Below are 27669 nucleotides of genomic sequence, written 5' to 3'. Positions count from 1 at the left end.
GAGACCCGGGTTCCATCCTGACTGCAGGTGGTGTCTGTTTGGAGTTTGTACGTTCTCCCCCTGACCTGCATGGGTTTTCCCCGGGTGCTCCAGTTTCCTCCCATACTCCAAAAGACGTGCAGGTTTGTAGATTAATGGGCTTCGGTAATATTGTAAATTGTCCCCACTGTGTGCAAGGCAGTGCTAATAGATTTTAGATTTTTAGATTTAGATTTAGAGATACAGCGCGGAAACAGGCCTTTCGGCCCACCGAGTCCGCGCCGCCCAGCGATCCCCGCACATTAACACTATCCTACGCACACTAGGGACAATTTTTACATTTTACCCAGCCAATTAATCTACATACCTGTACGTCTTTGGAGTGTGGGAGGAAACCGAAGATCTCGGAGAAAACCCACGCAGGTCACGGGGAGAACGTACAAACTCCGTGCAGACGGCGCCCGTAGTCAGGATCGAACCTGAGTCTCCGGCGCTGCATTCGCTGTAAGGCAGCAACTCTACCGCGGCCTAGTGAGTCCCTAGTGAATCGGTGGGCCGAAGGGCATGCCTCCGTGCTGTACCTCTAAAGTCTGAAGTCTAAACTACTCTTCCTCATCCCTGACCTTTCATCAAAATCTTCTCCCAGTAGCACCACCCCACCACCAATGAAAGGCCACTGGCTTGAAAAAAACATTCTGATTCTCCAAATGGTGGCTGACCTGCTGAGTATATCAAATGTTCTATCTCCAATTATTAAATGTGGAGTTTTTCTAATAGTTCTATACAACAGTCGTGTGCAACTTATGAAAATAACGTGGGTGAGAGATTTTTGTTCATGTTCAAAAGTTGCAAATGATTTTGGATTTGTAATTTTAAATACAGCAAATGAAAAACGGGATTACACATTACTATATTCACAAATTTAAATTACTGTCAACAGAAGATTTTTTAAATCCTACAAGTTATCCCTATAACCAAAACTACCCCATCCTCTCACTCTGAGTTGTTTGCTGATGAGTTGTCATGTGAATTTGGTTAAACCTTCTCTATTAAATTGAAGGTGCTATTTAGGAGGAGAATCTAGTTCAAAGTACTGCAAATGGTTTACGGATTGGCCATTCGGAGTTGTGAGGGGATAACTATGTGGCTTCACACTACCTTGGACAATTACTCCTTAGCTTGATCACCTTGTTTCAGAGAAATTGCGGAACTGATCTCGTCTTTTACCAGTCGCTAAACGTTAAGGGCGATTGCAAGAGCATGCAGGTGGTACGTGGAGCCTTTGACTGCTGATCCTGTGACCCGCATGTTGCAAATAAGCTGATACTGTGTCTGCCAGTGAGAGGATCCATAACGTAAATGGATGAACATGAGAAGATGAGACTTTACTCCACCTTAAAATCAGATTATCACCATTTCACAAGTCTCCCGCTAAAGAACAGGATGGTGGCAAGGCGTCCCGGGTTGATCAATTACACACATCTGTTCAAATAACTCAAGTTTGAATTAGCAGGGAGGGTGGGAATAAAAATCTAACAGACTGCACTGGTTAATGCACTAAGTGTTTTACCCATTTGTGCTGATAACTGGAATAAAAACCCAGAGTGGCCACTTTAGAGGCACGGATCTTATTTTCTCCAAAAACGGAAACTCAATCAGATTTAATCACTTTGTTTAAAATTACTTCAACACTGCAATACTCTCATCCTATCCAGACTACTTCAAGCGTAAAAATGCACATCAAATTTGAACCTGAAAAGGGAAATATAAAACAAGATGCCGCTCAGCCAACTGTTGATTCAATTGGTTGATTCAATTTGAGATCTGTTTCAAATGTTTGCAAAAGCCATCATGCTGGAACCCAATGCATGTTAATATATATATAGCTTTCTAACTGTGAGGAACAGACAAAGATTGGAGTAGTAGTGCATCTGACACAGGCTGCATTAACTTCATTGCCCTTGGGACTTCAGGTTCTTTGGCCCATAAAGTAAGAGTTAGCATGATCTTTTGAGGCTAGTTGCTGGTACATTTTGCTGGTGATGATATATGGATTCTCCTTCTGAGACTGAGTGTTGGAGAAGTCATTTTGGCAGAACTGGATCTCCTTGCGCATGGTTTTCTGGGCTGCCAGGTACCTCAGTTGCCGGTTTAACTTGTAAAGTTTGATCCTTTCCTCTTCCGCCACGGGGTCTTCCAGAATTCCATCCCAGCGCAGGGATTCGTTTACGGAGGTAGCGAGTTGGTCTACGGAGCAGATGGAGGAATCTTCCGCCTGATCTCTATCTCCATCAGATCTATCACTGTTCTCCATCGGTTCTGCACAAGGCTTGGTATCCCCTTGACTAGTTGATTTCTTGATGTCCGGAGATGCTTTAGAAGCTTTAGAAGCATGGAGTTTGATACTTTTCCCTCGTTTATGAGCTGGAGAAACAGGAAATATTAGTTGCATGGCAGTGACCGATTTAAAAAAAAAACTAAACAGTGTTTTGAGGAGTTTGATTTACTGAGATACATTATTAGAAGCAAGCTCAGTTCACAGTGGTAAGGAAGCACCAATTTGTTTTAGGGTGAAGGTTGACTAATATTAAAAGGATCAGGCTATTACAAAGTGGCACAGTGGTAGAGTTGCTATCTCGCAGTGCCAGAGACCCTGGATCGATCCTGAACACAGGTGCTCTCTGTACGTTTTCCTTGTTAATGAGTTAATGTTAATGAGTTAATGCGTGAGTTTTCTCCAGATTCTCCAGTTTCATCCCACATCTCAAAGACGTACAGGTTTGTAAATTTATTGGCTTCGGTAAATAATCCCTAGTGTGTAGGATAGAGTTGGCCAGTGGGTGATCACTGGTAGGCACGGACTCATTAGGCTGAAGGGCCTGTTTCTACGCTTTATCTCTACACTAAACTAAGTTCTAAACCTACCTGCAAAAATTAGATTTGGATAACTGTTGACATAGATCAATTTTACTTGCTGAACATTTTATAATTACTATTCTGAATACCAAAACGACATTAATGAAATCATGAAATAGGTGCGTAGTGAGTCAATGGACGAATTTGCACATACTATTACTCTAGAGGCACAGACGGGGTAGACAGTGAGAACCTTTATCCCCAGCAAGGAAAAATCACATGCTAGAGGGCATAGCTTTAAGGTGAGAGGGACAATGTTTAAAGTAGATGTGTGGGGCACGTTTTTACACACAGGGTGGTGAGTGCCTGGAATGCACTGCTGGGGATTGTGGTTGAAACATATAATAGTGGCATTTGAGGCTTTTGGATAGGCATATGTACATGCGGGAATGGAGGGCGATGAATTACGTGCAGGGAGATAAGTTGATCTTGGCATCGGGTTTACCACAGATATAGTGGACGAAGAGCCCGTTCTTGTGCTGTACTGTTCTATGGTCTAACTATTTACAGTACGAGACTGATCTTGTGCTGCCATTTTAACTTCCATTATTTCCTAATTTTCTCTCATGTTCAACTGGAGCCTTTGCCCCCAAATCATGATGAAAAAGTAATCATGCAACTTATTTTAATTCCCTGCGAACACCCATCTGAATCAGTGCTTTTGTGAATGGTAAATCCTTCTTTTTATGGACAGCTGAGTGTGTCCCCCGATTTACATTAAAGTCAGACACTTATTGCAATGGGGGAATTTACAGGCGTGAAACTAATCATAATGTTTTACAAGGCAAGGCGGGTGTTCCATCATGTACAAGAATATATACTTGGGCGGCACGGCGGTAGAGTTGCTGCCTTACAGCGAATGCAGCGCCGGAGACTCAGGTTCGATCCTGACTACGGGTGCCGTCTGTACGGAGTTTGTACGTTCTCCCCGTGACCTGCGTGGGTTTTCTCCGAGATCTTCGGTTTCCTCCCACACGCCAAAGACGTACAGGTATGTAGGTTAATTGGCTGGGCAAATGTAAAAAAAATAAAAATTGTCCCTAGTGTGTGTAGAATAGTGTTAATGTGCGGGGATCGCTGGTCGGCGCTGACCCGGTGGGCCTGTTTCCGCTCTGTATCTCTAAATCTAAATCTAAAATACTTAAAAGGTAAAAATTTATAAAAAGTAACTGAGATTGAACCTGCTAACTCACTTTTGGAGTTTGTAGACACAGCGTGGAAACAGGCTGTTCGGCCCACCGAGTCCACACCGACAATTGATCACCTGTTCACACTTGTTCTATGTTATCCCAGTTTCGCACTCCCAACACACTGGAGGCAATTTACAGCAGCCAAATGCACATATCTTTGGGATGTGGGAGGAAACCGGAGCACCCGGAGAAAACCCACGTGGTCACAGGGAAAACATGCAAACTCCACACAGACAGCACCCGAGGTCAGGATGGAATCCGACTAACGCTTCGGCTCTCCCACTGCTCCACCCTTCTGATTTTTGCAATTCAACCGCCAAATACAAAAGCTTTTGACTGAGATGCTGCATCAACTCTGAGAGTCTGCAAAGATCTGCATCGTACCCAGATACCTGAGAATAGTTATTCCAATTCCAGTCAAGACTGTTCTGTTACATTTTCTAATCACAGAGTGCCCTCTACTGGAATACATTTTGGCTCATCTAAAAGAATCTGGCTGAATTACATGATTAATGCCTTGTAGACACAAGGAGCTGCAGGTGCTGGTTTCCAATCAAAGACACAAAGTGCTAGATTAACTCAGTGGGTCAGGCATCTCTGAAGGACATGGACAGGTGACATATTGGGTCATCTTTAGTCTAGGTGGGGAGAAAGTGGCAGATGAGATGGGTGTGGGGCAAAGCATGACGAGTGATAGGTAGAGGAGAAACAACAAACTGCAGGTGCTGGATTATACCAAAAACAGACACACGGTGCTGGAGTAACTCAGCGGGTCAGGCAGCATCTCTGGTAGAAAAGTCTTAAGAAAGGATCCGACCTGAAAAGTCACCTATCCTTTTCCTCCAGAGATGCTGCCTGACCCACTGAGTTACTCCAGCACTTTGTGTCTATCTAAGAGAGTTTATTTAGCAGGTGGGTGGACAAAGACCAGAGATGAAAAGGAGACAAAAGGTGTCAGATAAGGACAGAAGAGGTGTGAAATGTAAAGCCGGAGGAAGAGATAGATGTGGAAGGGTTCAGTCTGAAGAAGGGTCTCAACCCGAAACATCACCCATTCCTTCTATCCAGAGATGCTGTCTGTCCCACTGAGTTACTCCAGCATTTTGTGTCTATCTTCCTTTTTAGTTTAGTTTGGTTTAGGGGAATAGCGTGGAAACAGGTCCTCACCAAGTCCACGTCAACCAGCAATCATTCGTTCACTGGTTCCAGCCAACACACTAGGCACAATTTACAATTTTTACCAAAGCCAATTAGCCTACAAACCTGAACGTCTTTGGAATGTGGGAGGAAACTGGAGCTCCCGGAAAAACCACGCGGTCACGGGGAGAACGTGCAAACTCCGTACAGTCAGCACCCGTAGTCAGGATCAAACCCGGGTCTCTGATGCTGTAGGGCAGCAACTCTACCGCTGCGCCACCTGCTCTGTGACTAGAGGAGCGAGAGCAAACTAAAACCGATCTTGAGCTTTAGTGGGTAAATGACAAGATGACAGCTTTTTAGGCGTTACTTAAAGGCAGAAAGAACGGGGGCAGGTGGAGACGCTTAGGCAAGAAACACAAAAGCCTTGGCAGCAGGCAGGCATAGTTGTGAATGAGTCATTATATGTAGCAATGACTAAGAGGTGACTCTTAAGAAATGATTAAAGCCTAGCAAACATCAGAAGATTAAATGGCTGCTGGCAACGACAGACATAGCGAGGAGTGAGACCAGAGAGCAATTTGAAAGCAAAGGTTTCAAATTTATGATCAAAGTGTTGTTTATTGAGGAGCAAATGCGAGTCAGCCAGCACAAGGGGGAATGGGATTTGATGCAAGTCAGCAGCATTTAGAAGGACCTGTCGGGGCTCTGCAATACCCCGGCAGCAGGCCTGGCTGGACTGCTGCGGAACCGGGGAACCCTCCCTGAAGAGAGAATCCTAGGGAGGGAAGCCGTCGAGCCCGGCCCCTGTTCACCTCCGACGACCCGAGAACAGGGTGGAGGGAGTTGGTGGCGGTGGGTGCATGAACAAACGGCGGGGAAGAAGAATGGGGATCTTGCCTTCCGCGCCCTCAATGGCGGCTGCAGGAGGCGCACCAAGAGCACAAAGGCTGAATAGTGGCCGGGTGAGGTGAGGGATGATGGTCCGCTGGATGATCGGGATGGAGGCGATGGCTGCCACGGGGTTCTGGTTGATGACTGCGCAAACACCTCATAAGTGGTTATCTCACGCAGGTCGGAGTGAGTAGAGTAGTGATTAAATTTTGAAGTGGGCCTTTTTGACCAAGTTGAGGAGATCTAGTTGCTCGATCCCGTTTTTAAATGACTGTACATCGGGTTGGGTGGTAACATATTCCATTCCCTTATCGTCCTTGGGTAAAGAGAATATTGGTAGCAAAGTTTATTGAAATTTAGCGAGTTGATGAAGCAACAGCTTGGACTTTGAAAATGGCGCCATACCTGGCCACTCTTGTACATTGGTTTCAATGGGCTATTTCTATACACTTTGTACTTAATCTGGGAATGCGCTTATTTTTTTAGTTTAGTGATACAGCGCGGAAACAGGCCCTTCGGCCCACTGTGTCTGTGCCGCCCAGCGATCTCCGTACACCAACACTATCCTATACTTGAGGGACAATTTGCAATTTTACCATGCCCGTTAGCCTGCAAACCTGCATGTCTTTGGAGTGTGGAAGGAATCCAGAGAGAACCTGGGCAGGTCACGGGAAGAACATACAAACTCCACACAGACAGCACCCGTAGTCAGGATGGAACCCGGGTCTCTGGCGCTGTAAGGCAGCAACTCTGCCGCTGCGCCCACCGTGCCGCTGTAGTATGTATGGTAATAATTTACTAAACTGCATGCAAAAGAAAAAATTCAGGGTACTTCAGAACATGTGGTAATAACGCACCATTGAATCATGAATTTAGAGAAAGTAAAATAAAGAGACCACTCAGAAGAATATTAGCATAGCCATGGTAACAAAAATCCTGGGTTATAGTTTCAGCAGCAGGGTTGGAATGAATGGGAAAGGGGTGTTCGGGTGGGTTGATATCCCTAATCAAATATTATTTACCCTACCCATTGCAATCTCATCCGAGGTTGATGGCGTACTTGAAGAATTTCTTCTTATTTTACAGGAATCCTTCTTTTCTTTTGCTCCCTTTTTCTTGACTTTCTTCTTTTCTGCCGAATCTCCCATCAGGTTGGTGGACGTCTTTACTTTGTATCTGCTGCCCAGCACACCGCCTTCTATCTTCAATCCGCAAACTTTAACCCAGTCTGAAGCATCAGTTCATTTATATATATATATATATATATATATATATTTCGTTGTTGTTGAACTTTTACAAACATCTGCTGGAGTTGAGGGTAAAGAGAAAAGTGCTTCCATGCACTATGGCTGGCTCTGGGAGCCTGGAAACAATTTTGACTGCTGACTTTTGATTTAAAACTTCTTTGATGATCCTGGGTTTGGGTTCTTGGTGGGTTATTTTCAAGGCAATATAATAAATCTGGTTGGTCTGCTCTTAAATACAGAGCAACTGGCTCCCAAACGGCAGACGAGGCAGCCAAACTCGTGCTGGTTACTATTTCATTCTCAGTTGGGTTATATTTTCCCTCTTTTCCTTCAATCTGCGATGTTTATCCCTCTCTCCCTCTCCCTGCCTGCAGTCCAGAGCACAAGTGCAGCTCCACTCGCGGCCTCTGACGCGTTGCTATGGCGACGGCCCCATCACACCCCCTCCTCCCAGCCGCGGCGCCTCCGCGCAGGGAACATAGTGCCACAACGACGAGCGATAAATGGCATGAAAGAACCCGTTCACACCTCAAGCGCGAATGCAGACGCGTGTCCTTCGATATCCGACGCAACCAGGCCCACGGTGCGTTTGTTATCTTGTTGTATTTCCCCGCTGGGGCTCACAGGTCAGGTATCACTCCGCCAGAGCGCGTCGCCCTGTGCGACTCCTCATCCGTCCGGCGGAAGATTTCATTCCTCCGCAGTCCTTTGGGAGGGGAGGGGAGGGGGGTGAACGAGGAGAGGTGGCAATGCAGCAAGTCCGATGCTAACAACAACAACAACATCAACAACAAAAACCAAGAAGTGATGGTCTGGGTGTTTTCGGGACACTTTGTTCCTGGAGGCGGAACTGTATTGCGGGGACAGCCGGAAGTGGGTCGGGGGGACGGAAGTGGGCGCGGCGATGCGACGGCGGGAGGGCGGATGCGGCGCCGCTTCACCTGGTGATGATTCCCCGCGGAGGGGGAGGAGGGGGAGAGGGAGGAGGGGGAGAGGGAGGAGGGGGAGAGGGAGGAGGGGGAGAGGGAGGAGGGGGAGGGGGAGGGGGAGGGAGGGGGAGAGAAAGGGAGAGGGAGGAGGGGGAGAGGGAGGTGGAGAGAGAGGGAGAGAGAGAGGGGGGAGGGAGGGGGAGAGAGAGGGGGGAGAGGGGGAGGGAGGAGGGGAGGGGGAGGAGGAGAGAGGGAGGAGGAGAGAGAGGGAGGGAGAGGGAGGGAGGGGGGAGAGGGAGGAGGAGAGAGGGAGGAGGAGAGAGAGGGAGGGGGAGAGAGGGGGAGAGAGGGGGAGGGGAGAGAGGGTGAGTAACTCAGCGGGTCAGGCAGCATCTCTGGAGAGAAGGAATGGGTGACGTTTCGGGTCGAGACCCTTTTTGTTGCCTGCTGCTCTCCAGTCAGTCTCAGATACTATACATGATTATAATCATGCAATCTGCAGTGTACAGACAAAATCTGTGGGAAGGAACTGTGGGTGCTGAGTTACTCCAGCATTTTGTGTCTCTTTCACAGCGAAGAGATACAGGATAAAGGGAATAATGTTTAGTGCGAGATAAAGTCTAACAAAGTCCGATTAAAGATAGTCCGAGCGTCTCCAATGAGGTGGATGGGAGGTCAGGTCCGTTCTCTGGTTGTGGTAGGATGGTTCAGTTGCCAGATAACAGCTGGGAGGCAACCGTCCCTGAATCTGGAGGTGTGCGTTTTCAAACTTCTGTACCTCTTGCCTGATGGGAGAGGGGAGAAGAGGGAGTGGCCAGGGTGCGACTCGTCCGTGATTATGTTGGTGACATGGCCGAGGCAGTGTGAAGTGTAGATGTAGACCATGGAAGGGACTTGTGTGATGGTCTGGGCTGTGTCCACAATTCTTTGCAATTTCTTTGCAATTTCTTGCAGTCTTGGACGGAGCTGTTCCCAAACCATGCTGTGATGCATCCCGATAAAATGCTTTCTGGAGCGCATCTGTAGAAGTTGGTGAGAGTTGTTGGGGACGTGCTGAACTTCCTAAGCTAAGGAAAACCTACGCCACTGGAGATAAATGGGTCTACTGTGGATAGGGTGAACAGTTTTAAATACTTGGGAGTCCGCGTCACAGAGGATCTGACATGGGCAACGCACATTGCCGCACTGGTGGGTAAGGCAAAGCAACGCCTTTACCACCTTAGACAGCTGAGGAAATTCAGAGTGTCTCTGAGGATCCTTCATTGCTTCTACTCTGGGGCTGTAGAGAGCATCCTGTCCAGCAACATTACAGTCTGGTTTGGGAACAGCTCTGCCCAGGACAGGATGGCCCTGCAGAGAGTAGTGCGTTCGACAGAATGCACCATGGGAACTACACTCGCTCCCCTGCAGGACCTATACATCAGGAGGTACAGATCCAGAGCAAGTAAGATTATGAGGGACCCCTGGCACCCCAGTAACAGACTGTTCCAGATGCTACGGTCAGGCAAACGCCTCCGCTGTCACGCTGTGAAAACGGAGAGGATGAGACGGAGATTCTTCCCACAGGCCATCAGGACTGTCAACTTTTATAACTCCAGAGACTAAATTTTTGTCTACACTATAGTAACTTATTAACTTTATTTATATGCTGTAACTGTAATTCTTTTTTGTGCACAATCCGCAGGCATTGCCACTTTCATTTCACTGCACATCGTGTATGTGACAAATAATAAACTTGACTTGAACTTCCTAAGCTTTCTAATGACTTGCAATAAGGGACAGTTGAAAACGTTGTACTTGAGTTTGACGATCATATTTATGTATCTGTTTGGAAAGCATGCAAAAAAATAGCTTTTCAGTGTACTTCGGTACACATGACAATAATAAACCTAAATATTCAAGGTTTAAAGTAAGGGACATTGAACACATTCAAGGTTTAAAATAAGTGTTTCACAGTGTTATACAGCATTGAAACAGACTCTTTGCCTCACCATGTCCAGTATTGTGTTTAGTTTTGGTCACCCTGCTAGAGGAAAGATGTCGTTAAGCTGGAAAGAGTGCAGAGAAGATTTACCAGTGTGTTGCCAGGACTTGAGGGCCTGAGCTACAGGGAGAGGTTTGACAGTCTAGGGCTTTATTCATTGATGTGTAGGAAGCTGAGGGGTGATCTTATTGAGGTGTGTACAATAATGGGAGGAATAGATAGGGTAGTTGCACAGTCTTTTACCCAGAGTAGAAAAATCAATACCAAGCAAGCATTGGTTTGTGAGAGTGGAAAGATTCAACAGGAACGTGAGGGAGAACATTTTCACACAGAGGTGGCAGGTATCTGGAACAAGCTGCCAGAGGAGTAGTTGAGGCAGGTATTATAAACATTTAAAAGACATTTGCACAGGTACATGGATAGAAAAGTTTTAGAGGAATATATGGACTAAATGCGGACAGGTGGGCCTAGTGTAGATGGGGCATCTTGGTCAGCATGGGCAAGTTGGACTGTAAGGCCTGTTTCCATGCTGCATGATTCTCTGCCGACCTTTTTGTACATCAACACTAATCTCATTTGCAAGCTTAGTACCTCTCGGCGCTCATTCTTTGCCTGATGCCTCTCTGAAGCAAACTGGATATATCATATTATGGAGACATAAGGAACAGTAGATGCAGGTTTACAAAAAAACACAAAATGCTGGAGCAACTCAGCGGGTCAGGCAGCATTTCAGGAGAACGTGGATATGTAATGTTTTGGGTCGGACCCTTCTTCAGACCATTACATTTGGTCCTATTTTATGATGTCTGCCATAGGCAGTTATACACTTGAGACGTACTTGGCAACTGCTAATGAATAAGGCAGAGGCTGGAATTGATGTTCAGCAAGCCAGCCATACAGCACGGAAACAGGCCCTTCATCCCAACTGCCCATACTGACCAACATGCCCCATCTAAGTTAGTTCCACCTACCCACATTCGATACTCTGCCTCTAAACCAAGCTTATTGAACTCTTGGAAATCAAAAATGTTCAGTCTTAGGATAACCAACATTTAATTTGAATATATACAAGGAGGAAGGGTGGTGCAGCTGGTAGAGCCGCTGCCTCACAGTGCCTGAGATCAGGGTTCGATCCTGACTTCAGGTGTTGCCTGTGCAGAGTTTGTACGTTCTCCATGTGACCACGTGGGTTTTCTCCAGGTGCTCCGGTTTCTTCACCAATCCCAAAGACGTGTGGGTTTGTAGGTTAATTGGATCTCTGTAAACTACCCTTAGTGTGCAGGGAATGAATGAGAAAGTGGGATAACATAGAACTGGTATGAACGGGTGATCAATGGTCAGCGTGGACTTGGTGGACCAAAGGGCCTGTTTCCATGCTGTAACTCTAAAACTAAGATTAAAAAAATATTTTCTGAAGTATGTTTAATATATCTTTTAATTAACAAAATGCTGGAGTAACTCAGCAGGTCAGGCAGCCTCTCAGGAGAGAAGGAATGGGTGACGTTTTGGGTCGAGACCCTTCAGACTGATGTCAGAGGGGCGGGACAAAGGAAGGATATAGGTGGAGACAGGAAGATAGAGGGAGATCTGGGAAGGGGGAGGGGAAGAGAGGGGAAGAGAGGGACAGAGGAACTATCTAAAGTTGGAGAAGTCAGTTCATACCGCTCGGCTGCAAGCTGCCCAAGCGAAATATGAGGTGCTGTTCCTTCAAAGGTGTTGCATTTTGTGAATAAAGGTGTCCCTTTACCTCCCCCCTCAACTCCATCCAAGGACCCAAACAGTCTTGCCAGGTGAGACAGAGGTTCACCTGCACCTCCTCCAAGCTCATCTATTGTATCCGCTGCTCTAGATATCAACTTCTTTATATCGGCGAAACCAAATGCAGGCTCGGCGATCGTTTCGCTCAACACCTTTGCTCAGTCCGCCTTAACCAACATGATCTCCTGGTGGCTGAGCACTTCAACTCCCACTCCCAGTCTGACCTTTCTGCCATGGGCCTCCTCCAGTGCCATAGTGAGGCCCACTGGAAATTGGAGGAACAGCACCTCATATTTCGCTTGGGCAGCTTACAGCCCAGCGGTATGAACATTGACTTCTCCAACTTTAGATAGTTCCTTTGTCCCTCTCTTCCCCTCCCCCTTTCCAGTTCTCCCTCTATCTTCCTGTTTCCACCTATATCCTTCCTTTATCCTGCCCCCCCTGACATCAGTCTGAAGAAGGGTCTCGACCCGAAACGTCACCCATTCCTTCTCTCCTGAGATGCTGCCTGCCCTGCTGAGTTACTCCAGCATTTTGTTAATAAATACCTTCGATTTGTACCAGCATCTGCAGTTATTTTCCTACTCTAATATATCTTTTGTCACTTGCTGAATTCCAGGAAAGCCTGAGCGATGTGAAGGAGACGGTGCCTACACCTTGTGCGGATCGAGTGAGTCTGACCACGGGACAGACACAGCTTCCTGCAGGTTAATTCAAGTATTGAATTTCAAGCGTCAAGAGTGTTTTATTGTCATATGTCCCAAAACGGAATAATGAGATTCTTACTTTCCGCAGCACAACAAATATGTTTATATATATATATATGTGTGTGTGCATACATATGTGTATGTGTGTATATGTATGTATGTGCATTTCGATATACACATATATGCATACATACATCTCCCTCTATCTTCCTGTCTCCACCTATATCTTTCCTTTTTGTCCCGCCCCCCTGACATCAGTCTGAAGAAGGGTCTCGACCCGAAACGTCGCCCATTCCTTCTCTCCTGAGATGCTGCTTGACCTGCTGAGTTACTCCAGCATTTTGTGAATAAATATATAAATACACACACACATATATATGTAGGAAATATGTAGGAAGGAACTGCAGATGCTGGTTTAAACTCAAGATGGACATAAAAAGCTGGGGTAACTCAGCGGGACAGGCAGCATCTCTGGAGAGAAGGAATCTGTGAACCTGAAGAAGGGTCTCAACCCAAAATGCACACACACACACACACACACACACACACACACACACACACACACGTGTGTAATGAGAGCATGGCCAGGGTGGCGTGGGTCTCGGATGATGCTGGCTGCCTTTTTGAGGCAGCGACTCTTATCGATTCCTTCGATAGTGGGGAGGTCAGTACCTGTGATGGTAATTTAATTGACATAATAGCTTAAGCATTGCAGTCCATGGGTGAAGAGCTGTGCCCGCCAGTGGCATAGGGAGAGCCTGCCAACAAAGAATCAATGGGTGCCCTGCTGTGCATTTCCTCTTTTCCTGTGAGACGTTGCGTGGCAGGGCAACAGTGATGTCACTGAAATAACTGACTGTCACACACTCTCCAAACGTTCTGTTTTAATGCCCAGACGGCAGTTGTGCCCTGGAGTCCTCGAGTCATACAGCTCGGAGACGGGCCCTTCAGCCAAACATGCCCATGTTAACCTAAATGCCCCATCTCTGCTCGTCCCACCTGCTCCTGTGCTGTACTGTTATATAATCATACAGCACGGAAACTGGTCCTTCGGTCCCACCTGCCCATGCCGACCAAGATGCAAACTAGTCCCCCCCCCAGATTGCATTTGGCCCATATTCCTCTAAACCTTTCCTATATAGGTACTTGTCCAAATGTATTTTAAATGTTGTTATAATACCTGCCTCAACCACCCCCTTTGGCAGCTTGTTCCATATATCCACCACCCTCTGTGTGAAAAAGATGCCCCTCAGGTTCATATTAAAATTTGCCCCTCTCATCTAAACCTATGTCCTCTGGTTCTTCATTCCTCTACTCTGGGTGTCCCCTGAAAACTTCTCACAGCCAACAAATAAAAACACGGGAATAAAGCCGACTTGTTTAAAAGAATCATTTTGCACTTTTTTATTTGGAACCTGAAACATCATATACTAAAACTCTTGTTTGTTTGTTTGTTCCTGAACTACAGCCAAAACGGTACACGATAGGATGGCAATTTTAGGCCCACCTTACTCACCGTTGTCCCTTTGGTTCCAATTGGAAGAAGTTTCATTGAAATCGGTGTTATATTTTTAAAGTTATTCACATTTTAAAGTTTAAATCTATCTCCTGGGGAGGGAGGGGAGGGGGGAGGATAAGGGGGGTTGAGGGGAATGGAGTGGGGGGAGGGGGAGGGGAAGGGTTGGGGGGGAGTGGGGGAGGGGAGGGTACTGCACCAATGCAGGATATGTTTGGGCCCAACGGGTCCACTTGGTCTAATATCCTTTAAAAAGGATTACTTTGGAATTGAACCACTTACCTGTACACAAAATTGGTTTAGAAGGTAGACACAAAATGTTGGAGTAATTCAGCGGGTCAGGCAGCATCTCGGGAGAGAAGGAATGGGTGATGTTTCGGGTCGAGACCCTTCAGACTGATGTTAGGGGAGGGGGCGGGACAAAGGTAGGATGTAGTCGGAGACAGGAAGACTAGCGGGAGAACTGGGGAGAGGATAGAGAGAGATGCAAGGACTGCCTGAAGTTAGAGAAGTCAACGTTCATACCACTGGGGTGTAAACTGCTCAAGCGAAATATGAGGTGCTGTTCCTCCAATTTGCACTGGGCCTCACTCTGACAATGGAGGAGGCCCAGGACAGAAAATTTTCAACACAAAATTAGTTTGTCAGGGTCAGGGATGTGTCACAGCAGTCAGTGAGTGTAAGTACTCGGTTAAATGCCATTAATCAAGACGTAGGAAATTTACAGGAAGAATAGTGTGATCACTGATTCTATATTGATTGCTTTGGTGAAGATTGCACTCTGCGGAGAGGAAGGGAATCACTGACTGATACCACTGGATGGGGGCATTTTAACTAACTTATTTATTTAATCGAAAATGATCTTCGGGAGTGTTGACAGTTCTTAACTATGTTCAGGCACTGCATTTAAAAGTGAATTTTAGTTTAGTTTAGAGATACAACGTGGAAAAAGGAGCCTTATGCCCAACGAGTCCACGCCGACCAGCTATTATCTGTACACAATCCTGTACACTACACCTGTTCTATCCTGCACACCAGGGACAATTTAAAGAAGGCATTAAACCTGCATGTCTTTGGAATGTGGGAGGAAACCAGAGCACCTGGAGAAAACCCACACAGTCACGGGGAGGACGTACAAACTGCACGGTGGCACATTGGTAGAACTGCTGCCTTCCAGTGCTAGAGACCTGGGATTTATCCTGACCATAGGCGCTGTCTGTACGGAGTTTGAACGTTCTCCCTGTGACTGCGTGGGTTTTCTCCGGGTGCTCCGGTTTCCCCCCACACTCCTAAGAAATACAGGTTTGTAGGTTTATTGGCTTTGATAAAAATTGTAAATTGTCCCTATTGTGTAGGATAGTGCTAATCTACGGGGATTGCTGGTCGGCGCAGACTTGTTGGGCCGAAGGGCCTGTTTCTGCGTTGTATCTCTAAACTAAACTAAACTCCGTACAGACAACAGCCATAGTCAAGGATTTAATCCGGGTCTTTGGCTCTATAAGGCATCAACTCTGCTGCTGTGCAAGTCTGCCGCACTGTAAAAAAATTAAATTTTGCTTTGAAATGTTGTCTTTTTGCCCACAGTGAGCATGGACAATCTCCCAGCCAGTTGCCGATGTCGGGGAGTGGAGGTGATCCACAGTGTGAGAGCAACAGCAAGAAAAGGAGAAGGCAGGACAATGGGACTCCGCTGGAGCGCTTTGATCGGACGCACCTGAGCGTCACAGACCTGAGTCGCCAGGCGTGGTGCGAGCAGCAGGTGCTTTACGGGCTGGAGCTGCCGCACATTCAACAGCTACGCGAGGACTCACCAGCCGTGAAAGCTGGCAGCAGCATCCATCTTGCACGAGGTACTCTAATCAGGCTCCATGAAACGGGCTCCAGTATTTGCAATAAACTATAGATACTCCATCAGTACCCTTGGTTCCAGAGCCTTGCCACAGTATCTGTTTTGCCAGACCAACAGAGGTCACATAATAATCATACATAATAATAATAATAATACGAGTTGTTGTCCCCGCTCCACATGTTGTATTATCCGGAGAACGGGAAGGGGGGGAGACGAGAGAGAACAGTCACTGGCACACTAGTAAAAGCTCACAGCAAACCGAGCTCGGCTGCTGCTCAGGGGCTGCTTGGCTGCGCTCTCTGTCTATCCTCTCGCCAGGCCTGCTCACCGTGTTACAGGAAAGATGTTTGTCCAGCTGGGAAGGGTGCGGAGAAGATTTACGAGGATGTTGCCAGGACTCGAGGGCACGAGCTACAGGGAGAGGTTGAGCAGGCTCGGACTCTCTTCCTCAGAGCGCAGGAGGATGTGGGGTGATCTTGTAGAGATGTTTAAAATCATGAGGAGAATAGATTAGGGTGAATGCATAATTTGGAATTACCAGCACCAGCCTGCTCCAATATGGACTCGAGGGCCTGAGTTCTAGGGAGAGGTTGGGCACAATAGACAATAGGTGCAGGAGTAGGCCATTCAGCCCTTCGAGCCAGCACCGCCATTCAATGCGATCATGGCTGATCACTCTCAATCAGTACCCCGTTCCTGCCTTCTCCCCATACCCGCTCACTCCGCTATCCTTAAGAGCTCTATCCAGCTCTCTCTTGAAAGCATCCAACGAACTGGCCTCCACTGCCTTCTGAGGCAGAGAATTCCACACCTTCACCACTCTCTGACTGAAAAAGTTCTTCCTCATCTCTGTTCTAAATGGCCTACCCCTTATTCTTAAACTGTGACCCCTCGTTCTGGACTCCCCCAACATTGGGAACATGTTTCCTGCCTCTAATGTGTCCAATCCCCTAATTATCTTATATGTTTCAATAAGATCCCCCCTCATCCTTCTAAATTCCAGTGTATACAAGCCTAATTGCTCCAGCCTTTCAACATACGACAGTCCCGCCATTCCGGGAATCAACCTAGTGAACCTACGCTGCACGCCCTCAATAGCAACAATATCCTTCCTCAAATTTGGAGACCAAAACTGCACACAGTACTCCAGGTGCGGTCTCACCAGGGCCCGGTACAACTGTAGAAGGACCTCTTTGCTCCTATACTCAACTCCTCTTGTTACGAAGGCCAACATTCCATTGGCTTTCTTCACTGCCTGCTGTACCTGCATGCTTCCTTTCAGTGACTGATGCACTAGGACACCCAGATCTCGTTGAACATCCCCTCTTCCTAACTTGACACCATTCAGATAATAATCTGCCTTTCTATTCTTACTTCCAAAGTGAATAACCTCACACTTATCTACATTAAACTGCATCTGCCATGTATCCGCCCACTCACACAACCTGTCCAAGTCACCCTGCAGCCTTATTGCATCTTCCTCACAATTCACACTACCCCCCAGCTTAGTATCATCTGCAAATTTGCTAATGGTACTTTTAATCCCTTCATCTAAGTCATTAATGTATATCGTAAATAGCTGGGGTCCCAGCACCGAACCTTGCGGTACCCCACTGGTCACTGCCTGCCATTCCGAAAGGGACCCATTTATCCCCACTCTTTGCTTTCTGTCTGTCAACCAATTTTCTATCCATGTCAGTACCCTACCCCCAATAACATTTGCTCTAATTTTGCCCACTAATCTCCTATGTGGGACCTTGTCGAAGGCTTTCTGAAAGTCGAGGTACACCACATCCACTGACTCTCCCCTGTCAATTTTCCTAGTTACATCCTCTTTAGAACTCTATTCCTTGGAGCGCATGAGGATGAAGGGTGATCTAATAGAGGTGAACAAAATCATGAGAGGAATAGATCAGGTAGACCACAGAGTCTCTTGCCCAATTCGTAATTAAAGGACGTGGCAAACCATCAGTTGTCAGAAAATCGGTGGTAGACCTGTAATGTCGAGAACCAGAGGATACAGGTTTAAGGTGAAGGGGAAAAGATTTAATAGGAATCTGAGAGATGCTACCTGACCCGCTAAATTACTCCTGCACTTTGTGCCTTGCGTCTCCCTGATACACCAAAGCTGACAATTAGTCAATCTGCCCTGTAGGGAACGCTCCTGAGCTGGCTTTCAGGAGGTGCACAGAAATAATCCCTCCACTCAATAGATTATTTTTCGTTCTGGCTGTGGAAATTAGTTTCCAAAGAATGTTGAGATCTGAAAAGCACTGCATATGGAATTGTAGATTCAAATCTACATCATTGCTTACATAGAGTCGTAGAGTGATACAATGTGGAGGCAGGCCCTTCGACCCAACTTGCCCACACCGGCCAACGTGTCCCAACTACACTAGTCCCACCAGCCAGCATTTGGTCCATATTCCTCCAAACCTGTCCTATCCATGTACCTGTCTAACTGTTTCTTGAGTGCTGGAATAGTCCCTGCCTCATTTACCTCCTCTGGCAGCTTGTTCCATAGACCCATCACCCTTTGTGTGAAAGTTATCCCTCAGATTCCTATTAAATCTTTTCCCCTTCACCTTAAACCTGTATCCTCTGGTTCTCGACATTACAGGTCTACCACCGATTTTCTGACAACTGATGGTTTGCCACGTCCTTTAATTACGAATTGGGCAAGAGACTCTGTGGTCTACCTGATCTATTTCTCTCATGATTTTGTTCACCTCTATTAGATCACCCTTCATCCTAGTGCGCTCCAAGGAATAGAGTTCTAACGTGCCCAACCTCTCCCTAGAACTCAGGCCCTCGAGTCCATATTGGAGCAGGCTGGTGCTGGTAATTCCAAATTATGCATTCACCCATATCTATTCTCCTCATGATTTTAAACATCTCTACAACATCACCCCTCATTCTCCTGCGCTCTGAGGAAGAGAGTCCGAGCCTGCTCAACCTCTCCCTGTAGCTCATGCCCTGGATAGCATGGATAGACGGCGTTTCAGTTGGGATTCCTACTTCAGTTTGAATGATCCCTTTATTCTGATGGACCCTTCTTCATTCTGAAGAACCAGTCTTCAGGCTGAAGAAGGTTTAAAGAAGGCTCCCGACCCAAAACATCATCTATCCATGTTCTCCAGAAATGTTGCCTGACCCAATGAGTTACTCCAGCACTTTGTGTCCTTTTGTGTATTAACCAGTAACTGCAGTTCTTTGTTTTTACTACTTATACAATGATAATCCTTTGTGTGAGAAAGAACTGCAGATACTGGTTTAAATCGAAGGTAGACACAAAATGCTGGAGTAACTCAGCGGGACAGGCAGCATCTCTGGAGAGAAGGAATGGGTGACGTTTCGGGTTGAGACCCTTCCGGACAATCGGCAATAACGGACACCATTCCCCCTCCTATGGTCCGTTGTAACGAGTTACTCCAGCACTATGTGTCTTTTTTCCATAAACCAGCACCTGCAGTTCCTTGTGTCAAGGAACGTGCAAGGGTCGGTTATGTTTCAGGTTTAATCAAAAAGGATGCAAAATAAATTTATGCATTAGAATGGAGTGGAGAAATAAAATGCTGCTGAAATTTTGAATGATTAAAGAGGACACTTTCAGCAGCAGGATTAAATTAATTGGTGGATTTGACCTTTTCAAAAATTCTAGCCTCACATTTACAAATTTCACTTAATTTCCATTTCCTGCATTTAAAAAACTTTTAATAGCACATGATCAAGGCAAAATGATACATGATCATTGCAGCAAATAAATGCTGATGTTGTAGGAGATAACATGTTGGCATGGATAGAATAACGTTGGTGTCGAGGGAATGGAAAGTAGGCATAAATGGATCATTCTCCAACTGGCAAAGTGTAAGATGCAACAAAGATTGGTGCTGGGGGCTCAATTTTTTCAGTTTATATAAATGTCTCAGATAAATGAACTGATGGTAAAGAGTCAAATATCACAGAAACTGGCCCTTGAGCTCGGGGTTGCCAACTATCTCACTCCCAAATAAGGGACAAGGTGACCTCACCGCCCCGCGCCCCACGTTACCTCACCCAGCCAGCGGCCACGTGCTCCCGCTCCTCCAATGGCGGCAGCCTGGGCCGGGAGGCGGGTTGCTATGCAACCTCCGTTAAGCGGCACCCAGGTCTCCAGGCCTACACTGCCCCGTACGGGACAAACCAATTTAGCCCCAAAATACGGGATGTCCCATCTAATACGGGACAGTTGGCAACCTTTCCGCAGGCCAACTTGTCCATGCCAACCACGATGCCCCATCCACAGTAGTCCCACCTGCCTGTATTTGGCCCATATCTCTCTAAACCTTTCCTACCCATATACCCGTCCAAATGTCTTTTAAATGTTGCAATACTACCTATCAACTATGTCCGGCTGCTCGTTCCATACATCCATCACTGAAAATGATACCTCTCAGGTTCCTATGAACTCTTTTCCCACTCACCTATGTCCTATCTATGAATTGCTAAATTTGCTGAAGGTGCAATGATAGGAGGGAAAGTAAGTTGTGAAGATACCATTATGAGACGCTAAAGAAGTGTTAGATAAGTGAACAAAGATTTGGCAAATGGAGTAATTGTGGGAAAATGTGAAATTGTCTATTTTGGCAGGAAAAAAATAAGAGAGCATATTCACAAGTCAAAGGAGCAGAATTAGGCCTTTGAGTCTACTCCACCATTCAATCATGGCTAATCGATCTTTCCTTCTGAATCTCATTTCTTGCCTTCTTCCCATAACCTTTGACGCCATTGCTACTCAAGATTCCTTCAACCTCCCAAAGACTTGGCCTCCACAGCCATCTGTGGCAATGAATTCCAGACCCACATTCTGACTAAAGAAATTCCACATCTTCTTTCTAAAGGTACGTCCTTTTATTCTGAGGCTGTGACCTCTGGTCCTACGCTCTCCCACTAGCAGAACCATTCTCTCCACATCCACTCTATCCAGACCTTTCAGTATTCATTATGTTTCAATGGTCCCCCCTCATCCTTTTAAACTCCACCGAGTACAGGCCCATTGCCGTCAAACGCTCATCATACATTAACCCACTCATCCCCGAGATCATTCTCGTAAACCTCCTCTACACCCTCTCCAAAGTCAGCACATCTTTCCTCAGATATGAGGCCATAAACTGCTCACAATATTCCAAATATGGTCTGACCAGTGCCTTATAAAGCCTCAGAGTTACATCCCTGTTTTTCATACTCTAGTCCTCTCAAAATAAATGCTAACATTGAATTTGCCTTCCTTTACAACTTGCAAATCAACCTTTTGGGAATCCTGCATCACCACTCCCAACACCCTTTGTACCTCTGATTTCTGAATCCTCTCATTTAGAAAATAGTCTATGCCTTTATTCCCACTACACTGTATTCCATCTGCCACTACTCTGCCCACTCTCCCTACCTGCCCAAGTCCTTCTGCAGAGTTCCTGCTTTCTTTACACTAACCTGCCCCTTCACCTTTCTTTGTATTATCCACAAACTTGGCCCCAAAGCCTTCAATTCCCTCTTCAATTCATTGACGTACAACGAACTCAGCAAGTCACGGGCAGCCAACCAGAAAAAGCCCCCTTTATTCCCACTCTTTGCTTTCTGCCATTCAGCCAACCTGCTATCCATTCTGGTGTGGCACCTTCACGCCCACGTTGGTTTTGCATACAGCCTGTCACTGCTGGCGACTTGCCAGCAGCCTGACAAGAAGGTCCAGCCACAAGAGCTCAATAACAACTCCAAGGTCAGACGCACTAATTGGCCTTATCTGCACACGGGTTATGATTGGTGAGAATGTTTAAAAGGGGCTTCTGGAATAAACGGGACACAAGGTGTCTGGCTCGGCTAAGTGTTGTTTGTTATTTGCTTCCTGCCGTGGGACTCAGTTGATCCATTAGTATTTTCCCTCTAATACCATGGCCTCTCATTTTCTTTTGTAGCCTCACCTAATCAAAGGCCTTTTGAAAATCTTGGGCAACAATATCCACTGACTCTCCTTTGTCAATCCTGCTATATTTACTTCCTCAAAGAATTCTAACAGATTTGGCAGGCAAGATCACCCCTTCGTAAAAACCATGCTGACCGTCTTAATTTATCCCGTGCTTCTAATTACTCGGAAACCTTATCCTTTATAAGGATGAGAATTTCACCAACCTTAAATGTAGGTAAACTTTTGCCAACCACTGAAGTCTGTGCCATACATGATGCCAAGACCATCACTTATCTACCTGCACATAACCCAAGGTAGACGCAAAATGCTGGAGTAACTCAGCGGGTCAGGCAGCATCTCGGGAGAGAAGGAATGGATGACGTTACGGGTCGAGACCCTTCTTCAGACTGAAGAAGGGTCTCGACCTGAAACGTCACGCATTCCTTCTCTCCCAAGATGCTGCCTGACCTGCTGAGTTACTCCAGCATTTTTTGTCTACCTTCGATTTAAACCAGCATCTGCAGTTTTTCTCCTGCACATAACCTGTATCCCTCTTGAGTTTGAACTAGTGTAAACAGATGATCGATGGTCAGCATGGACTTGGTGGACCAAAAGACCTATTTCCCATCTGTATCTATAAACTAAACTTTCTGTCCATCTTGATTTGTACGTGTTTTATGTTATGCTATATATTAGTGTTTTATTTGAAGGATTGTGTTGAAAATGTTTAATTTCTCTCTGATTTGCTCTAGAGTTGGAGATTCAGGACATCGTCCCAATAAACATAGAGAGCCGGGAAGATAGTTGGGCTGTTAAGCTTCTTAATTTCCTCTCGATGATACAGTTCTTGCAGGCAGGTAGGTCAAAGATATCAACAGATTGTTGCAAAGCCGACACTTAAAAGTAGGGAAGTTGTATTTGGCAAAATGTTGATTCGATCCTGACCCTGGGTGCTGTCTGTTTGAAGTTTGCACATTCTTCGTGTGACCGTGTGGGTTTCCTCCGGATTCTCTGGTTTCTTCCCTCATCTGGAATTCTCTGCCTCAGAAGGCAGTGGAGGCCAATTCTCTGAATGCATTCAAGAGAGCTGGATAGAGCTCTTAAGGATAGCGGAGTCAGGGGGTATGGGGAGAAGGCAGGAACGGGGTACTGATTGAGAATGATCAGCCATGATCACATTGAATGGCGGTGCTGGCTCGAAGGGCCGAATGGCCTCCTCCTGCACCTATTGTCTATCCCAAGGTCGTGTGGTTTGTAGGTTAATAGGCTTCTGTAAATTGCCCCTAATGTGTAGGGAGTGGATGCAAAAGTGGCATAACACAACATAGTGTTCCTTCTATTTTAAAACATTGCCTCTGTAGGGTGCGGATGGCTTGTTTACTCCATTTCTAGGCGCCACAGTGCAGCTGATAGAGCTGCTGACTCATAGCACCAGATACCCATGTTCGATTCTGACCTCGGCTGCTGTCTGTGTGGAGTTTGTACGTTCTCCCTCTGACCTCTTGGTTTTTCCTCGGGTGCTCCGGTTGTCTCCCACATCCCAAAGACGTGCAGGTTTGTAGGTTAATTGGCTTCAGTAAAAATTATAAATTGTACCAAGTATGTAGGATAGTGCCAGTTTGCGGGTGTGATCGCTGGTTGGCGTGGACTCGATGGGCCAAATGGCCTGTTTCCACACTGTATCTCTAAAGTTAATCTTTGAGAAAGGAGATGAGGAGGAATTTCTTTAGTCAGAGGGTGGTGAATTTGTGGAATTCATTGCCACAGAAGGCTGTGGAGGCCGTCAACGGATACTTCTAAGATGGAGATTGCCAGATTCTTGGATTAGTACAGATGCAAGGGGTTATGGGGTGAAGGCAGGAGAATGGGGTTAATGGGGAAAGATAGATCAGCCATGATTGAATGACGAAGTAGACTTGATGGACCGAATGGCCAAACTCTGCTCCTATAACTAATGAACTTATGAAGTCTAAAACTAGTGTGAACCGGTAATTGATGGTCAGCATGGATTCGGTGGGCTGAAGGGGCTGATTTTATAATCCCAGCTGGGAATTGACAAATTCTAGCTGAAAACCAGTTGGATTTAGGCTGAGAGACGTGCTGTACAAAAGTCTTTAGCAGATAACCAGATGATCCAATGTCAAGATTTGGTTGTGTGTTCTTCAGGGGAGCGTGTACGAGAGCTGCCCGTGTTCGGAGAGGTGGAGGGGATTTTCCTGGTTGGTGTGATTGACGAACTGTGCTACGGTTCCAGTGGTGAGCTGGAACTGCATGAGCTGAAAACCCGCGCTCAGCCGACACTCCCCAGTGCCGCCCAAAGGAAGAGCCACCACTTACAAGTAAGCAAGTCGGGCGAGCATCATTCGAAACACATTCATTCATTTTACACTGACGCGTATAGTTCACCAGTTTTTGGAGTAGAATTAGGCCATTCGGCCCATCAAGTCTATATTCCGCCATTCAATTATGGCTGATCACGGCCTCTTAATCCCATTTTCCTGTCTTCTCCCCATGGCCCTTGACACCCATTCTAATTAAGAATTTGTTTATCTCTGCCTTAAAAATATCCACTGACTTGGCCTCCACAGCCCTCGGTGGCAATGAGTTCCACAGATTAACTACCCTCTGACTAAAGAAGTTCCTCCTTACCTCCTTTCTAAAAGAGCGCCCTTTAATTCTGAGGCTAATCGAATCACAAAATGCTGGAGTAACTCAGCAGGTCAGGTAGCATCTAGTGGAGAGGGAATGGGTGACGTTTGGGTAGTTTAGTTTAGAGATACAGCATGGAAACAGGAAGTTTGGCCCACTGAGTCCATGCCGACCATTCACACTAACTTCTATGTAGAAACAAGGAACCGCAGGTCCCAGTTTAGTTCTATGTTGTTCCATTTCCTCTTCCACTCCCTACGCACTAAGGCAATTTACAGAGGGCCAATTAACCGACAAACCAGCAAATCGTTGGGATGCAGGAGGAAACCGGAGCACCCGCGCGGTCACAGGGAGAGCGTGCAAACTCCACACAGACAGCACCTGAGGTCAGGATCGAGTCCGGGTCCCTGACACTGGGAGGCAGCAGCTCTACCAGCTGCACTACTGTGCGCCCTTAAGAGGCTTTAATTCAATGTAAGGCTTTGACAATATCTTTCCTCTAATAAAACGAAATTCCTTTGATTACCAGGTCAATGTGTACAAGCTTCTGTTTGAGGCTTTGATCAAAGGCCAGCTGAAGAAAGACACGATCATTCAACATCTTCAGTTGCAAACAGCGCAGAGCTTTGGTTCGGAGGTCATGCTGCACGCTAAGAAGATGGGACTGTTTGTAAACACGTTTGGTGAACTCTTGGATTTGATATTTCTGAACCTGATGTACATTCAGATCCCCACCATTGGCGTTCTGAAGATCGAGTACTGCTACCAAGCCGATGCCTCTGTGATCGGAACGGAAGTGGTGCACTTTGAGGAGCGGCGGCTTGACAAGGAGCTGAAACACTACTGCTCCTTCTGGAAGGGCCAACGGGAGGCCCAGGGGGTGGATATCGAGGAGGCCTGGAAATGCCGATCGTGCGACTTTGCAGACATCTGTCAGTGGAGAGAGAAGAAAGCCGAAGAAGCTGTCCAGAAGAATCGAGCAAATCACAGAAAATGATCATAGGTTAGTTTGGATCTACGAGTGACACCAGGAGTGAGCAGAGTGCCTTCGCAAACCAACGGGCACAGACACAGCAGACATCGAGGACACCCTGCACAAGTCGGTTTAACACAGCATCGACTGAGCCCGGAGGCTGAAGAAGGGTTCAGTCATCATATCTTTATTACCAACAAGGAGTATTAGTGAAAATGCAAAGTCCGTGTAATGCTCCTATTCTGCCAATCCCAAAAGCGGGAAAACGTAATGAAGGGCGTTTTGTCCAAGAACTGAGAGCTATCAATGGAATAGTTCTCCCGATTACTCCTTTAGTACCTGACACCAATATTATTCTGCCGGAAGCCGACACCTTTGCACTAATTGAGCTATGTTTGGCCTTTTTCTCCATACCCCTGCATAGAGACAGGCCTTTACCTACAAGGATCAACAATACACCTGGACTAGGCCACCCCAGAGGTATACTGAAAGCCCGGCAACTCCGCGCCCACCAACGAGCCCCGCACACTAGTTCTATCCTACACACATTAGGGACAATTTGCAGAAGCCAATTAACCGACAAACCCCAATTCTTTGGAATGTGGGAGGAACCCGGAGAAAACCCACAGAGAAAACATGTAAACTCCCTGCCGCCAGCACCGGCAGTTAGGATCAAACCTGGGTCTGTGGGGCTGCAAGGCAGCAACTCTGCAACTCTACCACCATGTTGATACTGTCACTGTGCTGCCTGGAACACAGTTGCTGGAAAGTCAATGATGGACCTGAACTAGATATTTTTGTGATGATTTATCGTTGATGTGAAAAAGAAAATAACTTGTTTCGTGGCACATTTCACAACCAGAGGATGTTGCAAAGGACTTTGGTCAATTAAATTCTGCTAAAAGTTGTTAACTACACTTATTATTGTGTTGTGATACTCAGTTTGTATTTAACGGATTGTGAGTAGTGATCCAACCGATGCAATTAGACAAAGTGTTCCTTAACAAGCTTTCGGGACATGAGTTGCACATGGTACGACGGTACTGCCTTACAGCGCCAGAGACCCAGGTTAGATCCTGACAATGGGTGCTTGTCCGTACGAAATTTGTACCTTCTCCCCGTGACCTGCATGCGTTTTCTCCAAGATCTTTGGTTTCCTCCCACTCTCCAAAGACATTGTAGGTTAATTGGCTTGGTATAAATGTAAAAAGATTGTCCCTTGTGTGTGAAGGGACAATGTGCAGGGCTCGCTGGTCTGTGCGGACTCTGTGGGCCGAAGAGCCTGTTTCCTCTGCGATGTATCTCTAAGCTAAATTAAACAATGCATTCCAGGTTTCAACCACCTTCTAATTAAAAGGTCCACTCCAAATCGTCTCTTTATCTACGTATAGATGTTTTTGCTGAGGTGAAAAGTTTCTCATTATTTACTATATATATAAGAAAATAACTACAGATGCTGGTACAAATCGAAGGTATTTATTCACAAAATGCTGGAGTAACTCAGCAGGTCAGGCAGCATCTCGGGAGAGAAGGAATGGGTGACGTTTCGGGTCGAGACCCTTCGTCAGACTGATGTCAGGGGGGCGGGACAAAGGAAGGATATAGGTGGAGACAGGAAGATAGAGGGAGATTTGGGAAGGTATTTACTACATCTATGCCTCATACACATCTGGATGCAGTTATAAAACATATCTCTGCCTAGAATTCCAAATGAGGCTGTCTTATCAGAATGGGAGGACGCATTTCACATGAAACCTAAGAATTGGCCTGCCAGTATCCCAGTGATTCATTTCAATGTCTTTGCCTTGTTGAAAAATAAGTTGTTGTTGATGTTAGATATTATTACCATGTCTATAAGCTCCAAACGGTTGTACATTGTCCAGAACTACAAATAGCATTTATTGTGCATCAAGTATTTATTACACTGAAAAAATGCTCATTACATTTTTAAACCTCAAACAATATTTGCTGACATTATTGTGTTTTGTATCTATTTCTCT

At 46.2% G+C, this 27669-nt stretch overlaps 2 protein-coding genes across 4 annotated transcripts; one reads left to right on the top strand and one right to left on the bottom strand.

Moving 5' to 3' along the window:
- Window positions 1–847: 847 nt before the first annotated feature.
- LOC144606351 (uncharacterized) lies at window positions 848–7936 on the bottom strand. Its single transcript, XM_078422372.1, has 2 exons — window positions 7144–7936; window positions 848–2403 (listed from the first exon to the last, which is right to left on the bottom strand). Exons 1-2 carry the CDS (start codon window positions 7262–7264, stop codon window positions 1949–1951), a joined length of 576 nt encoding a protein of 191 aa, XP_078278498.1. The 5' UTR covers window positions 7265–7936; the 3' UTR covers window positions 848–1948.
- exo5 (exonuclease 5) lies at window positions 6225–27669 on the top strand. 3 transcript variants are annotated; one of them, XM_078422369.1, is made up of 6 exons: window positions 6225–6302; window positions 12654–12741; window positions 15842–16107; window positions 22800–22904; window positions 24214–24386; window positions 25226–27669. In XM_078422369.1, the coding sequence occupies exons 1-6, from the start codon at window positions 6233–6235 to the stop codon at window positions 25691–25693; spliced, it is 1170 nt and encodes a 389-aa protein (XP_078278495.1). In that variant the 5' UTR covers window positions 6225–6232; the 3' UTR covers window positions 25694–27669. The 3 variants fall into 3 exon arrangements, with proteins under 3 accessions (XP_078278495.1, XP_078278496.1, XP_078278497.1); XM_078422370.1 differs by lacking the exon at window positions 6225–6302 and adding an exon at window positions 8161–8307; XM_078422371.1 differs by lacking the exon at window positions 6225–6302 and adding an exon at window positions 11988–12066.

Source organism: Rhinoraja longicauda, chromosome 26, assembly GCF_053455715.1.
Source record: "Rhinoraja longicauda isolate Sanriku21f chromosome 26, sRhiLon1.1, whole genome shotgun sequence".
NCBI classification, from domain to species: Eukaryota; Metazoa; Chordata; class Chondrichthyes; order Rajiformes; family Arhynchobatidae; genus Rhinoraja; species Rhinoraja longicauda.
This window is presented reverse-complemented; position numbering and strand designations above follow the sequence as displayed.